The 16,674-nt window shown below is 42.1% G+C and overlaps 1 protein-coding gene across 1 annotated transcript in view; it reads right to left on the bottom strand.

Moving 5' to 3' along the window:
• ALMS1 (ALMS1, centrosome and basal body associated protein) overlaps positions 1 to 406 on the bottom strand; it is a 133,650-nt gene extending 133,244 nt beyond the window's left edge. Inside the window, 1 exon segment of the mRNA XM_023760631.1 lies at positions 10 to 406. Coding sequence (XP_023616399.1) covers positions 10 to 325 — 316 coding nt within the window. The 5' untranslated portion in view covers positions 326 to 406.
• Between the last annotated feature and the right edge of the window lie 16,268 nt (positions 407 to 16,674).

The raw sequence follows: 16,674 nt of genomic DNA, 5'->3' as shown, positions 1-16,674 counted from the left end.
AGAAGGAGCGTCCCGCTGGGGTGCGCCTGCGCAAGGCCTTGGCCTCGTCGTCCTCCTCGTAGTCGTCGGAACTGTCCTCCGGCTGGCTCTCGTAGTTGAAGTCCGTGTCCAGTTCCCGCGGCTCCTCGTCCTCCACGTCCTCCACCATCACCACCTCGTCCTCATCCAAGCTCTTCACCTCCTCGTCCTCATCCAAGCTCTTCACCTCCTCGTCTTCATCCAAGCTTTTCACCTCCTCCTCCTCCTTTTTTGCCTCCTCCTCCTCCTCCTTCTCCTCCTCCTCCTCCTCGAGCTCGCCGGGCCAAGGTAGGTCCTCCGGCTCCATCTTGGCGTCTCGCAGTCGGAGGCTGAGGAGGAGGGGGAGAGGGGAGAGGGGAGGGAGGGGAGGGGAAGAGAGCCGACTGGTGGTTGCGGCCTCACGCAGGCGCAAAGACCGCCGCCGCCTCCCGCCCCCCGCGGCGCCGCGCGGACGGGGGGGGCTTGGGAGTGAGCGCGCGTGTTGCTAAGGACGCGCCGGGGGGGCCGGCGGGAAGGCCCGGGGAGGGGGCGGAGGGAGCGGCAGGTGACGCCACGCCCTGTAAGCTCACAATCAACCCCGACCCGGCGCCTCTCACCGGAGGGGAGAGTGCGGTCCTCGGCGGGGCCGGGCCAGAACTGAATGTTGACCCTGCACCCGGGGGAGATCAGACCCGAGGGCAACACATGAGAGTCAAACTTGCACATTAGTAGTTTTCACAGGCTGCGTGCCTAAGAGGTGACAGGCTGTACGATGGGCACTTGACACTAACAAGGGCGGTAGAGGCGTTAACTAAGGAGTGGGAGCTAGAATCAGAAAGATGGGAGTGTGAGTCCTGACATCGCCACTTAAAAGTGGTGTGACTGAGCCTCTGTCAAATGAGGATAATGGGCCCTTGAATAGGATGGTCGTGATAATCAAAGGAAGTAAGGGCTTAGTGCAGTGGTTCTCAACCTTGGCGGTACATTAGAATCACCTGGGAATCTTTTTAAAATCCTGATTTCTGGGCCTCATCCTCTGGAAATTCTGTTTCTTTGTTACTAATGTTGTGGCCCCACCCCATAACAAAGAAACAGAATTTCCGGAGGATGAGGCCCTGAAATCAGGTTTTTAAAAAGATTCCCAGGTTTTTCTAATGTGCAGCCAAGATTGAGAACCACTGGCTTAGTGGTAGGTATTATTTGTTAACCATTATACTAGTACAGTAACTCAAGTAACTCATTAAATGCTTGCAGTTCTATGAGACAAGTCTTTTCATTTTATATTTGAAGAATCTAAGGCCCAAAGCCTCTTACCTAGTAAATGGCTGGCTGAGTCAATACCATCTCTGTAAGTCCAATAATTTCCCAGACCTATCAGCTAATAAAGGATAAAGGAGCAAATATTTATTCTGATAATACATGTCTTAGTATAGTCAATGAATTTGAAATGCTTTAGAAATAACGATTTTCTGAGCACTATAGGAACCCCTATAAAATGAATGGCAAATTAAAGAATCTTTGGGTGCTTTGCCATTACTAAGGAGATGGTCATAGTCAAAGTAGACTCCAGCCAATATTCTTCATGGTATTACCCACAATAGCAGAGATAAATTGGCAATGGTACTGAACCAACATTGGTGGAGTAATTTTTAGGGGTATTGCCAAGGATGTATGTCCTATCCGCCAATGACTAGATCCTGGCAAAATTATAAAGGTAGATTGTGGACTGGAGCCCAAAGTGTCAGGGCTCTTTTGAACACCTTTCAATGGAATATGAGTATAGTTGATCCTTGAACAACAAGGGTTTGAACTGTGCAGGCCCACTTATATGCTGATTTTTTTCAATAAATACTATAAATGTATTTTCTCATAATTTTAACAGTTTCTTTTATGTAGCTTACTTTAGTGTAAGTATACAGCATATAATACATATAACATACAAAATATGTGTTAATCCTGCTTATATTATTGGTAAGGCTCTGGTCAATAGTCGGCTATTAGCAGTTAAGTTTTGGGGAAGTTAAAAGTTATGCAGGGAACCCCGCCAGTGTTGCTCAGTGTTTGAACATCAACCTATGACCCAGGAGGTCATGGTTCGATTCTGGTTAGGGCCGATGCCAGGGTTGCGGGCTCCATCCCCAGTGTGGGGCTTGCAGGAGGCAGCCGATCAATGATTCTCTCTCATTATTGATGTTTCTCTCTCTCTCTCTCAAATCAATAAAAAACATTAAATATATATATTCTAAATTATACAGGGATTTTCAACTGTGCGGGGTGAGTAGGGAGGCCTTCTGCTAGGGAGGCCTTCTGCTCTTTGCCTTATGGTTAAACTTCAAAAACCCAATTAAGGTTTCCTTCCTTTATAATAGACAGCTTTTTGCTCTCTCACCGTATGTCTAATGTGATACAGGCCTGAGAGACGGTTTAGACTGGACCTGCCCACTAATGGGGCAGAGAAGATTGACCCAAAAGAAGGGAAGACATTGAATCTAGAAAACAAAACCAAAAGAGAACTGATAAAATGAGAGAGGATGATGGATGATTCAGGTGAAGGGATTGCCCTCAGAAAGGAGAAACGGGGATTTCTCATGGAGCAGAAGAAAGATAGGTACCAATAAAGATCCTTTATTCAGGTGAGTGGGTTAAATTGATTGAATTAACAAGTTGATTCAATTCAGGTTTCCTGGTTTTCATTTATGTTAATCAAAGTGTGGTCCACAGACTACCTTTATCAGAATAACCTGAGGTATATGTTTTATGAAGAATCCCAGCTCCCATTGCCCATCGAATAAGATTTAAGAAGTCTGGTTTGGCACCCAGAATCTGATTTTTAAGACCATACCACCCCCAAGTAATGTTGATGCACAATAATGATTGAGAACCACTCCTTTCTTTTCCCTGTCAAATATCAAGGACAATACAGTTCTTCCCCACCTGCTGCAGAAAATCATCCTCCCTGCCACCCAGCAGCCAGGGCATGGACATGTGACCTAGGTTCACACATTTGGATGCTCCTATCTGTGACTTTTACTCTTTTTGTTGTTGTTGTTCATCCTCACCTGAGGATATTTTTCTATTGATTTTTAAAAGAGAGTGGAAGGGAGGAGGAGAGACAGAGAGAGAGAAACATCAATGTGAGAGAGACACATCGATTGGTTAGGGCCAGGGATTGAGCCTGCAACCGAGGTACATGCCCTTGACTGGAATCAAATCCAGGATCCTTCAGTCCATGGGTTGAAACTCTAACCACTGAGCAAAACTGGCCAGGGCTGTGACTTTACTCTTAAGGTTTAAAGCAGGAACAGTTCAGAACTTTGTTACTCGAAGCATATTCTGGGTAGCATCACCCCAGAGCTTATTAGAAATGCAGAATCTTAGGCCCCACTCAGACCTAACTAATCTGCATTTTTAATTGATTTTTAGAGAGAGGAAGGAGAAAGAAACATCAATGTGAGAGAGAAACATCAATTGATTGCCCAAGCAGGGATCAAACTCAAAACCTGGGTATGTTCACTGACTGGGAATCGACCCAGCACCTTTTGGTGTACAGGATGGTGCTCCAACCAATGGAGCCATGCCAGTCAGGGCCTGCAGTTTAACAAAATCCCAGGTGTTTCATAGGCACATTAAAGTACTGGCTTAGAACACATTCATAGTGGTGGAGTTGAGAGTTCAGCAGTAGCAATGGCCAATGGAACAAGCAGATATAGTCTCACCGACTGATTCTTTTTGTTGTCATGTTTTTTAGAGAGAGAGAAGAAATAGAGAGAAATATTGATTTGTTGTTCCACTTATTTATGCACTCATTGGTTGATTCTAGTATGTGCCCTGACCAGGGATCAAACCCCCAACTTTAGCATATTGTGATGATGCTCTAACCAACTGAGTTACCTGGCCAGGTCACCAACTGGTTTTTATAGCATGACCTTAGTCATGGGTCCTGCTTTCCAGTCTTCCTTGGTTCTTGCCTTTCTTGGTCAGCTAGTCACACTTAATGCTGTGTAATAAGCAATCACAAAATCTCAGTGACCTGAAATAAAAAGCACTACTTCTTGCCTTTGCACCGGCTGGTTGTCTGGGGATAGCTGTTTCAGGCTACAGTGTATGAGTTGGCTGTGGTGCCTTGACTCCACCCTGTCTTTCATTATTTTGGGACCAGGTTACCTTAAGAATGCTTCTTCCAGCCCTAACCGGTTTGGCTCAGTGGATAGAGTGTCGGCCTTTGGACTGAAGGGTCCCAGATTCGCTTCCGGTCAAGGACATGTACCTTGGTTGTGGGTACATCCCCAGTGTGGGGGGCGGGGGGAGTGCAGGAGGCAGCTGATCGATGTTTCTCTCTATCCCTCTCCCTTCCTTTCTGTAAAAAAATCAATAAAATATATTTAAGAAGCTCGATGAGTAGAAACTTCCTCCCACAATTCATTGGCCAAAGCAAATCACATGGGCCACTCAGCCATTAAATAAAAAAATGAAACTTTACCATTTGCAATAGCATGGATAAACCTAGAGGGTATTATGCTAGATGAATAAGTTAGCCAGATAAAGATAAATACCATATGTTTCACTTATATGTGGAATCTAAAGAATAAAATAAATGAACAAATAAAATTGAAACAGGCTCAGATACAGGAAGTGTCTGATAGTTGAGGGGAGGAGGATTCAGGGACTAGGTGAAACAAGTGAAGCAATTAAGATGTACAAATTAGTAGTTACAATTTGGTCTTGCGGATATAAAATACAGCACAGGGAATACAGTCAATAATACTGTAATAACTATGTTTGGTGCCAGGTGGGTACTGGAAATACCGGGGTGAACACTTTGTAAAGTAGATAGCTGTCTAACCACTGTGTTGTACACCTGAAACTAATACAAAATAATATTGAATGTAAACTATCATTGAAAAAAAAAGACTAAAAAGTGATATAATCCTTTTCTGATTGAGAAGGTAAAAAAGAAATCAGATGAGCCAGTGTAACATTTCCCCCATGAAGGTTGATAGAGGAGAGGGAATAAATGTACTGAATGAGCCAAGCCGGCATGGCTCAGTGGTGGCATGTCTACCTATGAACCAGAAGGTCACGGTTTAATTCCCTGTCAGGGCACATGCCTAGGTTACGGGCTTGATCCCCAGTGTGGGGTGTGCAGGAGGCAGCCAATCAATGACTCTTTTTCATCATTGGTGTTTCTAACTCTCTCCCCCTCCCTCTCCCTTCCTCTCTGAAATCAATAAAATATATTTTTTTAAAAATTCACTGAATGATAAGCGTAACATAAGATACCACCCCTTTTCCAAGCCTGGTATCCAGCTTTCCCACTGGTTCTAGGAGCCCTACAATATCTCTCTAGTTACTAGTACAATATTGCTGAAGCTAGCAAGAGTCAGTTTCTGTTGACTGAAAATCCCTCACTGATCCATAGGAGGAAGTCTAAGCCAAAAGGGAGAAAAGGTGTAGCCCTGGGATACAGCTGTCAGACTTGGAGAGGCACTCGGACTAAGTGCACAAAATGGTTAGATGGCATAACGGGATAGATAAAGAAACAGGAGGTTTTAACTGGAGACCAAAATATTGAAGTTTAAAAGGCCCCAGGAGCCGAAACCGGTTTGGCTCAGTGGATAGAGCTTCGACCTGCGGACTGAAAGGTCCCAGGTTCGATTCCGGTCAAGGGCATGTACGTGGGTTGCGGGCACATCCCCAGTAGGAGATGTGCAGGAGGCAGCTGATCGATGTTTCTCTCTCATCGATGTTTCTAACTCTCTATCTCTCTCCCTTCCTCTCTGTAAAAAATCAATAAAATATATTTAAAAAAAAAAAAAAAAAAAGGCCCCAGGTGTGGTTATAAGAGTGCATTTCTGAAACAGGTTTTCCTGTGTGGTTATTAAAAACCCCTAGGATGGAGGGAGTATTTAAGATTTTGCTCCCCTACATATGTTGTCAGTTTGACTCAAACTCATAAATTTTTTTTAAAAATCTAGGATGGAGACAAATGCTGAATTATAGAGAAGGTGGGTCAGATACCACTTTTTCCCAGCACACCATTCAGGTAAGTGACAAGGAGTGCCATATGGACATCAAAGGGACCAAACGATGTTTCTCTCTCACATCGATGTTTATTTCTTTTTTTTAATGTATTTTTATTGATTTGAGAGAGGAAGGGAGAGGGAGAGAGAGATGGAAACATCAATGATGAGAGAAAACCATTGAGTGGCTGCCTCTTGCACGCCCCCTACTGGGCATAGAGCCCACAACCCGGGCATGTGTCCTTGCCGAAATTGAACATGGGACCTCTTAGTCCGCAGGCCGACTCTATCCACTGACCCAAACCGGCTAGGACCGATGTTTTTCTCTCTCTCTTTCTCTCTCTCTCTCTCTCCCCCCCCCCTTTGTTTCTCTCTCAAAATCAATTAAAAATGCACACACACACATCCTTGGTTGAGAATCAAAAAAAGAAGAGAAAGTGCAATACAGCTTCAAGCCAGATCTGTCTTGTTACACAGTCTATGCTACTTCCCATCGAACCATACAGTGTAGAAGCTCCCAATGGGACAGGAGGAGCAGGCACAGCCCAAGTCCTCACCCTGTTGTAAGTGGAACATGAGAAACTGTCAACATCTGCAGATGCTGCAAGACAGCTATGCCCTCAGTTGCAAACAGAGTGTCAGTTAAGGATAGGATGAGATTAGAGACTATGGAGGCAGGGAAGGTTGTCTACAATTGTAGGACAGCTTTGAAGGAAGGAGGACCGCAGTGTAGGACTAGCCAAAGACTGGCAAAAATATGCAAACGAAAGCCCTACAATGAGAGGAAAGGGGAGGAGCTTGCATTTTTTGACTTGGCTGAAAATGAAAAAACTTAGGTATGAAACTAGTTGCCATCATAGACCATTCTCTACAGGAGAACAAGAGTGACCCCGTTAAATCATTAATCTGAGCATTTCATATCTCTATTCAAAATCCTGAAAGGGTTTTCAACTTCATTCAGAATGAAATCCGAAGTCCTAACCATGGCCTATAAGGGCCTACATGATCTGGCTCCAGTGCTAAATCCCTGCCCATTCCTCTTGCTCACCTCACTCCAGCCACCCCGACCTCCTCACATTTCCAAAAGGTGGAAAGCCTCTCCCACCTTAGGGTCTTGCACCTGCTGTTCTCACTGCCTGGAACACACTTCACAGGGTCTGCTCATGTTATCAGGAGGCCTTCTCTGACAACCAGATACACCCACACCCTTACCCATGCTTTATTTTTCTTCTTAGTACTTATCACCACCCAACATTTGTTTATTGTCTATCTCCCCCACCCCCCATCCCCCAGGATGCAAGCTCCATGAAAGAAGTGGGGTTTTTTTCTTGTTTGTTTTGCATACCACTGCATGCCTAGTGCCTAAAACCGTGTTGGGCATATAAGGAGGTGCTTGGGAAACATTATTGGCTGGGCCAAAGATTCTGAATAGAACTTCAAAATAAATATGGTCTCACCAGGGCTGATAAAGATGTCTCCTACTGGGGAACCTTTAATTTCCTTTCCCAGCTGGCTGCTGGGGGCAGTACGTGAGCTGAAAGTGAAGTGTACTCCAGGGGCTTGAGTGGGTGGAGGGAAAGCTGATTAGAACCTGCAGTTGACTCCTGGTGGCAAACTTTCCCTTAGAATGAGTCATTTCTACCGATGGTTAATAGCTTCATTTTGACAATGCTTTTATAATCAGAAAAAGAAATTATTGACGTTAATATGTGGCATACGAAGAAAGAAATTTTGTCTTATGTGTGTAGGTGTGTGTGTATGTGTATGTATATACAGTATATAATAAATTCAGTATATGATAAACCAGTAAGGACAACATGAAATATGCAATAAGCTTCTATTCCTGTGAGTACAAAATTACTGTGTCAACTTACTGATCCACTTACTGAGCCATATTACTGGTTCACAGCTGGATGCTGTTATCAGCAATTGGGTACTTAAAAGTGATGGTAGTTGGGTCAAATTCAGTGAAAGGAAGACCATATTATTGAGTTCATGCGTAGTACCCATCTCTGCCACTAAGACTGCTTTGTTCAAGTATCCAGCATGCTCTGGAGTGTATTCTAGGCCCCTGCTACCCAATTCCATAGGACTTTGCTATTTCTCCATTGGGTGCCATGAGGTATTAGTTTTCTCTCCCCCAATATTAATTGGAGTCTCACTGCCTTATCTTGGCCTGATGATCAATTCCATATACCCCATAATTCTTCAAGGGTATTTTACTTGGGACATATTCTTAGGGACCAATTTCTGTCCCAATTGGTGTGTTTGATAATAAGCAATAGAAATTACTCTGGTCAACTTAATTTTAAAAATAAACTTATTGGAGCCCTGTTCAGGTAGCTCAGTGGGTTATAGCATCATCCTGATATGCCAAGGTTGTGGGTTCAATTCTTGGTCAGGACATATACAAGAATCAATTAATGAATGCATAAATAAGTGGAACAACAAATCCATGTTTCTCTCTTTCTCTCCTTCTAAAATCAATCAATAAATAAAAATTTAAAAGACAATACAAAGTATTAGCAAGGATGTGGAACAACTGTGAATTTCGTATTTTAGATTAAAAATAAAAGATTAAAAATAAATAAATAAAAATTTGTTGGTAAATGGGATAAATGGTGACATAAGGAGACCAGACTTTGGATGGTGAGCACACAGTGCAATATGCAGATGATGTCTTGTAGAATTGTACACTTGAAACCTATATAATTTTATTGACCAATGTAACCCCAATAAATTCAATAAAAAAGAAATTTATTGGGAAAATATGGTCTTCCATACATGTGAATCAGAATCACCCAGTCACTCACAGAATTGTGAAAGGTAATAAATTGTTGTTGTTGTTGTTGTTATTGTTGTTTTGTCATTACATTTTGAGATCGTTTGTTATACCATATCAGCTAACCAAAACAATCCACCTTATATAGAATAGAAGAAAGATACAAGAAAAATGAAAATATACATTTCTAAATAGAAATTTAATTACATGTATGTAATTAATTACATATGCATAATGTGAGGAAAAATAAGGTGGCTCCATTTCTGCAACTGGGCACAAGTTACACAACATTACTGTCACACTATATGATGTCTAGTTCACGTTCTCTTTCAGCCTGCATCTCAGCCAGTTCTCAGCATCTCTTCTATTAACCTTTTCTTCTTTTGATTGCTTTGTTTGAGAGAGAGAAAGAAGAGAAATATCAATTTATTATTTTACTTATTTATTATGCATTTATTGGTTGCTTCTTGTGTGTGCCCTGATCAGAGATCAAAACCCCAGCCTTGGGATGACACTCTAACGAACTGATGTCATTCTTTTTTTTCTTTCTTTTTTTTGTAACGAACTGATGTCATTCTTTTTTTTTCTTTCTTTTTTTGGGGGGGGGGGGGTGGTAATCCTCACCTGAAGATATTTTTCCACTGATTTTTTTAGAGAGAGTGAAGGGAAGGGAGGAGGGAAGAGAGAGAGAAACATCAATGTGAGAGAGGCACATCGATTGGTTCTCTCCCCCATGAGCCCCAACAGGGGCTGGGGATCAAGCCTGCAGAGTTATGTGCCCTTGACTGGAATCAAACCTGAGACTTTTCAATCTGAGGGCTGATGCTTCAACCACTGAGCCAACTCGGCCAGGGCAGAGATATATCATTCTTAAGTGTTCCAGAAGATCCCTTATATTCCAGACATATTCTTCTCTCACTTTGTTTTTTAAGCAGTGTTCCTGTATCTCTCTGATAATTTTCCCTTTGATAATCCCCAGCCAAACAGTAACCTCTTTTTTGTCCTGTTAATCCAGGTGCATACGGAGCACAAAATGACTAGGTGACAGTTTCAACTTTCAGTTCAGTGAAACCCTTGTTTTGTCCAATAGTGGGAACATAATTCCTTGGGTGCTAAGACCTCTAAACAAATGGAACCAAAGATTGGAAGAATAAGGAGCAAACATTTTACAGGTGGGTCATTGGATGTAATATTGAGAATTAACACTATCACTTCCAACCCTTTGATTCTCAGAACCATGTATTCTGACAGTAGGAGAAAGAGCACTGTTTATTAGTTACTACTTCAGAGCATGTATAGCACCCATCCCTCTCCCCTGACTTCTCCCCATTATCTCCCAACTGGCCACTTAATCATTCTACGGTACAAACTCAGCTATTGCAGGGTGTTAATTCAACAATCCACATATGGGACTACATGAAGATATTTTAGGGCAGTTTTAGGAACTCCCTGGTTCTCTAACCAGGCCATGAGGCAAGAATTTAAAACCTGAAGACTTTGTCTTTAAGCACAGTTAGAAATAGCCAGCCCAAGCCTGGTGGGTGTGGCTCAGTGGTTGAGCATCGACCTACAAACCAAGACATCGAGGTTCAATTCCCGGGTTTCAGTATCAATCCCCAGTGTGGGGCATGCCAATCAATGATTCTCTCTCATCATTGATATTTCTCTCTCTTTCCCCCTCTACCTTCTTCTCTGAAATCAATAAAAACGTATATTTTTTTAAAAAATTCTATGAAGTGATTTGGAGAGATTTCCTCTGAGAAAAGCAAGATGATGGGAAATGTATATATGATCCTATTTTTTTTTAATTAAAAGAAAACTATATACATATAATGCATATGTGTATGTCATTGTATAAACATAACAAAAACTATAGAAAAGCGACATGCTGGTTTAGAATTTGGGTTATCTTAGGAGATATGTGGTAATATATGTGTGAGGGAAGGGAGGACTGTACCAAGGAGGAAAGACTACATTTGAAAATTACACGATGGATTCTAGGAAGGTAGCAGTGGCAGCATCAGCATAGTTTTTCAATCTCTACAAATCTCCACATAACAACAGCAGAACAATTAGACAGCAAAACCAAAGCACATGGAAAATATTTACAACAAGGGTTGCCATATTTAACAAATAAAAATGCAGGATTCCAAGTTACATTTGAATGTCAGATAAACAATAAATAATTTTTTAGTATAAGTAAATATTGCATGGAAATAGAAAGGCTAGACTTAAATGGGAGCGGAGAACAGGGTCAGAAAACCCCAGAAAGCAAACCACCATATTTTTTAACACTACACCAAAACAACAGAAGAGGGAGCTCTATGAAATTAGAAAAGCTTTCCTAAACTCCATCTTATTTCTAAGTCCTAAAAAACCAATTTCGCACAAAACTAAAAAACTGAATGATATCAAGGTCAAATCCCACAAAAGAAAAAAAGAATAATAAGAATAACATCCCAAAGGACAATGAAAGCATGCCAAAAAGACGTGTCCACAAAACAGATCAAAATTATAAACTACTATTTCAAAATGAATATCATTTTTAAAAATGATAGAAAACAGAAAAAAACGTAAAATAGACTTGGAAAAACTCAGAAATGAGGTGATAGAACTCAATAATAACAAGAATCAAGTGGAAGAAATAATTTCACAAATAAAGGCTAAACTAGAAAAGGTACAAGAGCAAGTAAATGCAACAGATAATACCCGAAGAGAAATAAAAAGTGAAAAAGAGGGGAGTTTTTTAAATAAAAAAGAAATGAAGAACCTGAAAATGAAAAAGATTTGAAACTGCATATTGAAAGAGCATACCACATAGTTGAGATTATGACCCAGAGCAACCAATACCACACATATTCTATTAAAATCATTGGACTTTAAAGAAAGAGAAAATTTCTCTGTATATGTAGAAAAAAGAGCCTGTGATTTTTAAGGGAAAAAATCAGATTATAATCAGAATTTTTTACAACAATGCTCTATGCCAGGAAAAAAGAAAAAGAAAAAAGGAGTAATATTAGAAAGCATGAAACAAAGATTTTAGACCACTCAAAATTAACTTTCAGTTATAAAGTACATGGACAAACTATTACCAGCAGAGATTGGCCATCTTCAGAAGATGATAGGGAACAAAGCCACAAAATATTATTCTCATGAACCCTTCCTGAAAAATCTATCAGAGAAAAAGCTTCAGACCACCAAATAACTAGAGACATTGACATAAGAATGGGTGTTTGGCATTTAATATATAATTACCTGTAAAACTATGAATAAATGAGAGCAAAGAGGTAGAGTATTATATCTAACTAGAGGCCTGGTGCACGAAAATTCGTGCACTGGCGGGGGAGGGAGGGCTGTTCCTCAGCCCGGCCTGCCTCTTCTCACAGTCTGGGAGGCCTGAGGGGCAGGAGGGGACTCGGCAATCAGGGGAAGGCGACACCCCCATCACACCTCTGCTGCTGCCACTGCTGGCAGCGCCAGCCTTAGCCGGCCCTGGTTACCTGAGCCTCAGGCCAGCCCTGGGCGGCTGGGCAGCCACCATCAGCGGCTTGCCTGTGCCTTGGGCTGGCCCTGGGTGGCTGGGCAGCCACCATCCGCGGTTTGCCTGAGCTTCAGTCAGTGGGGGGGGGGGGGAGTGCAGGAGGACCCGAGGTCCCCAGTGGGGCTGAGGGGACTCCGGTGGCAGGCGCATGGAGTAGCCAGCCCCGGCTGAGGATTGGAGGATACTCTCAATGACATGAGTTATAACTTCCAATTTGTTGGACACCACAGTTAGGTTTCAGCTTTGGAGGAGGGAGGAAGAGAGGGATGGGCAGCTCGTTGGAGGAGCCTGGGTGAGTTGTCAGTCAGTGGGGGGTGCAGGAGGACCTGAGGCCACCGGCGGGGCTGAGGGGACTCCGGTGGCAGGCACGTGGAGCAGTCAGCCCCACCCCTGCTGTGGGTGCCTCCATCTTGTGATGGTGTGACAGTAAATTTGCATATGACCTTTTTATTATATAGGATGAATATGTACTGCAACAATGCTAATGTGGTTCAACTATCTTCTCTATTTTTACTTTTTAAAAACAGCTTTGAGATATAATTCATAGGCCAAATAGTTTATTTATTTATTTATTTATTTAGTCTCCATAGAGACCATCAAAAATTTTTTGTTTCATTTTTAATTTATAGAATATAGTGTTTGTTCATGCCTTTGATCTTCCCTATCTTTTTCTCTCTTCATTTCTTTTTTATTTAAAAAACTTTCCTCATTTTCACTTTCTATTTCTCTTTGAGTATTACCTGTTGCATTTACTTGCTCTTGTACGTTTTCTAGTTTAGCCTTTATTTATGAAATTATTTCTAACTAAAAGAAATTGGGATTTTTAAAGAAATGCCTGATTCCAAGTGTGGAGCAAAAAAAAAAAAAATGGAGATAAGCCTATAGCATCTTGTAATACCATATTGCATGGCAGCTACTAACTACTAGGATTATGTCAAAAGGACTCAGGAGCCAACTTGAGGAGGCTCCCACTCACCGTAGGACTTTTTGAGCTTCAATAATGATAATAATTGCAATAGCTTGAAACTCATAAAATGTGTTTAAATCTAAGAATGTGTAAGAGGAATGGCATTTCATTGTGCTCCATATCAGGGGTTTGAGTTCTAATTTTCACTTCACCACCAATACAGCTGTGTGACCTGGAAATGGATTTTACATGGTGAAACAGTGTACTTACCCAAAACTGGGATTTGACAAGTTGTTTTTTAAAGTTCCTATGAGTTCTAGAGCCTGATAATCTACTAGTAAATAAAAAGAAATAGAAATTGTATTAGAATGATTTAATTGCATAAGCCTATTAACAGTTGTATATATGATCTGAGCACATTTATGTATTCATACAAAAATTTGTGTGTGTGTGTGTGTGTATGTCATTCACAATCTGGCATGAAAAAGAATTCACCATCTGTGTTTTAATGAAGGTATTTAATGAAAGAGCTATGTACAGAGGTGTGGGCAGGATTACTGTACTCACAGACTCACCTCACTCTTCCCCCCTCCCCAAGCCTGAAAAACAAGATGAAGGAATGTGTTACTGGAGCCCAGCAAGAGCTGGAACTCTAGAGGAGCCACCCAACAGGAGCTGTAGTTGTAAAAGGACACAGCCACTCACACCAGATCCATTCATTCGTATGGCTGGGTAGATGACTATACCACAGTGCATTAATCTATTCTATTGTGGATGGATGCTTGAGTTATTTCCAGATTTTTGTCCTCATAAAGAACGTTGTGAAAATATTCTTGGACCTGCTTCTTGGTGAACATATACACACTTTTCTGTTGGGTATATATGTAGGAATGGAATTGCTGGGTCATAATATATGAATCTTCAGTGTGGACTGCCCAAAGTCTTTTCAAATTGTGTGTACCAATCTACATCTCACTAACAGTATACAAGAATTCCTCTTGCTACATAGTCTCATCAACCCTTGCTGAAAAAGAAAGACAAAGTGGGAGAACCTATACAATCAGGTATAAACAGTTATTATAAAACTACTAGAGGCCTGGTGCACAAAATTCGTGCATGGGGGGGGGTCCCCTCAGCCCAGCCTGCACCCTCTCCAATCTGGGGATCGGGCCTAAACCGGCAGTCAGACATCCCTCTTACAATCCTGGACTGCTGGCTCCTAATCGCTCACCTGCCTGCCTGCCTGGTTGCCCCTAACGGCCCCCCCTGCCAGCCTGGTCGCCTCCAACTGCCCCCCCCCCGCTGGCCTAGTCGCCCCTAACTGCCCCCCCCGCCGGCCTGGTTGCCTCTTACTGCCCCCCCCGCCAGCCTGGTCACCCCCAACTGCACCCCCCACCAGCCTGGTTGCCCCTAACTGCCCCCCCACTGGCCTGGTCACCCCCAACTGCCCCCCTGCTAGCCTGGTCGCCCCCAACTGCCCCCCCACCATCCTGGTCACCCCTCATCTCCCCTCACAGCCCCCCTGCTGGCCTGGTCACCTCATGCAGCCTGCTGTTCAGTCCTTTGGTTGTCCCTCACTAACCCCCTTGCCAGCCTGGTTGTAGGCAGCCATCTTGTGAGGGTGTGAGGGTCAATTTGCATATTACCTCTTTATGAAATAGGCTAGTAACAGAGACAGAGTGATCTGGGGGAAAAGATAGGATAGATAAATAAGCCAATGGAGAAGAATAGAGTCCAGAAACCGAGCCACACATATATGGATACTAAATCACAAAAGGTAGCATTGCAGAGCCATAGAAAAAAAGATAATCTTTTCAGTAGATGGTGTTGAGTCAATTGAATTTACCTACCCCAAAAAAGAAACTTGACTCCACTTCCCACCATACCCAGGAACCATTTCCAGGTGGATTGCAGATCTAAATTTGAAAGGTAAAACAATAAAGATTTAGAAGAGAGGATGGGAGAATATTTTCATGACCTAGGGGTGGGGTAAAAATTTCTTTAACAGGACACAAAAAGCATTTAGCTACGAAAGATTAATAAATTGGATTCCGTTAAGATTAGGGACTGTCACCCTAGCTGGTTTGGCTCAGTGGATAGAGCGTTGGCCCATGGACTGAAGGGTCCTAGGTTTGATTCTGGTCAAGGGCACGTACCTCAGTTGCAGGCTCAATCCCCAGCCCTGGTTGAGGCGCCTACAGGAGGCAACCAATGGATGTGTCTCTCTCACATTGATGTTTCTCTCTGTCTCTCCTCCTCCCTTATACTCTCTCTAAAAATCAATGGAAAAATATCCTCAGTTGAGGATTAACAACAACAACAAAAAGGATTAGGGACTGTCATTCACTAAAGGACACCATAAAAGGTACCATAGTATACACTGCTTGGCCAGATTATTATGACCACCCGACATTTGTAGGCAAATTAGCTATAATTTCGCACTGAAGTTGCTAGAGGGCCAGACTATTATATATAGGGAAGCAGGTTGTTTAGCATGACAGTAGAAGTGATTTTTTTTCTGAAAATATGGGTAAACAATGCGATTTAACAGCCTTTGAACGTGGGATATACGTATAAGCCATAGACTGGCAAGGATATTTGTAACACATCATCTTAGTTAAGATTGCAATAACGAACATGCCATAGATTGGGTGGCTCAAACAGTAAACATTTATTTCTCACAGCTCCGGAGAGTAGGAAGCCCACAATCAAGGCACCTGAGAGTCCGCTTCCTGGTTCATACATGGCTACCTTCTCTCTGAGGCCTCGTGTGGCAGAAGGGAAAAGAGAGCTCTGAGGTCTTTTTTTAAGAGCATTAATCCCATTCATGAAAGCTCCCCTCTCAAAACCTTATCACCTCCTGGAGTCCCTGCCTCCTAATAGCATCACATTGAGGGTTCAGATGTCAACATATGAATTGGGGGGACATAAACATTCAGGCATAACACACATATAACTGACAAGGGGCGATTATTCAGATTATGGAAAGAACTCTTAGAATAAAAAATATAGCAACTCAAAGGAAAAATGATCAATAGACTTGAATAGGCCCTCCACAAAATAGGATATCTAATTGTTAATAAACATAATAAGGGCACAACCACATGCAAAATATGAGATATTATCCCACACCCACCAGAACGGCTAAAATTAAAATGACTGACAACATAGTGTTGAAGAGAATAGCAAAGAGAACTCTCACACATATAAATTGATACAATCCTTTTGGAAGTGAAAATAAATTTAAGTTGAAAATATGCTATGACTCAGCAATTCTACTCCTACTCCTATACTCCAGAAATGTGTATATATATATGCTCTAAAAGACATGTAGAAAAATATTCACTAACAGTATGTTTCTTAATAGACAAGAATAGAAACAACCCAAATGTCCATTAATAAGATCAATCAATGAATTAGGGTATAC

The sequence above is a fragment of the Myotis lucifugus genome, unplaced genomic scaffold, assembly GCF_000147115.1.
Source record: "Myotis lucifugus unplaced genomic scaffold, Myoluc2.0 scaffold_186, whole genome shotgun sequence".
Taxonomy (NCBI): Eukaryota; Metazoa; Chordata; class Mammalia; order Chiroptera; family Vespertilionidae; genus Myotis; species Myotis lucifugus.
Note: the sequence above shows the minus strand (reverse complement) of the source record. Positions and strands in the feature narration are given on the sequence as shown.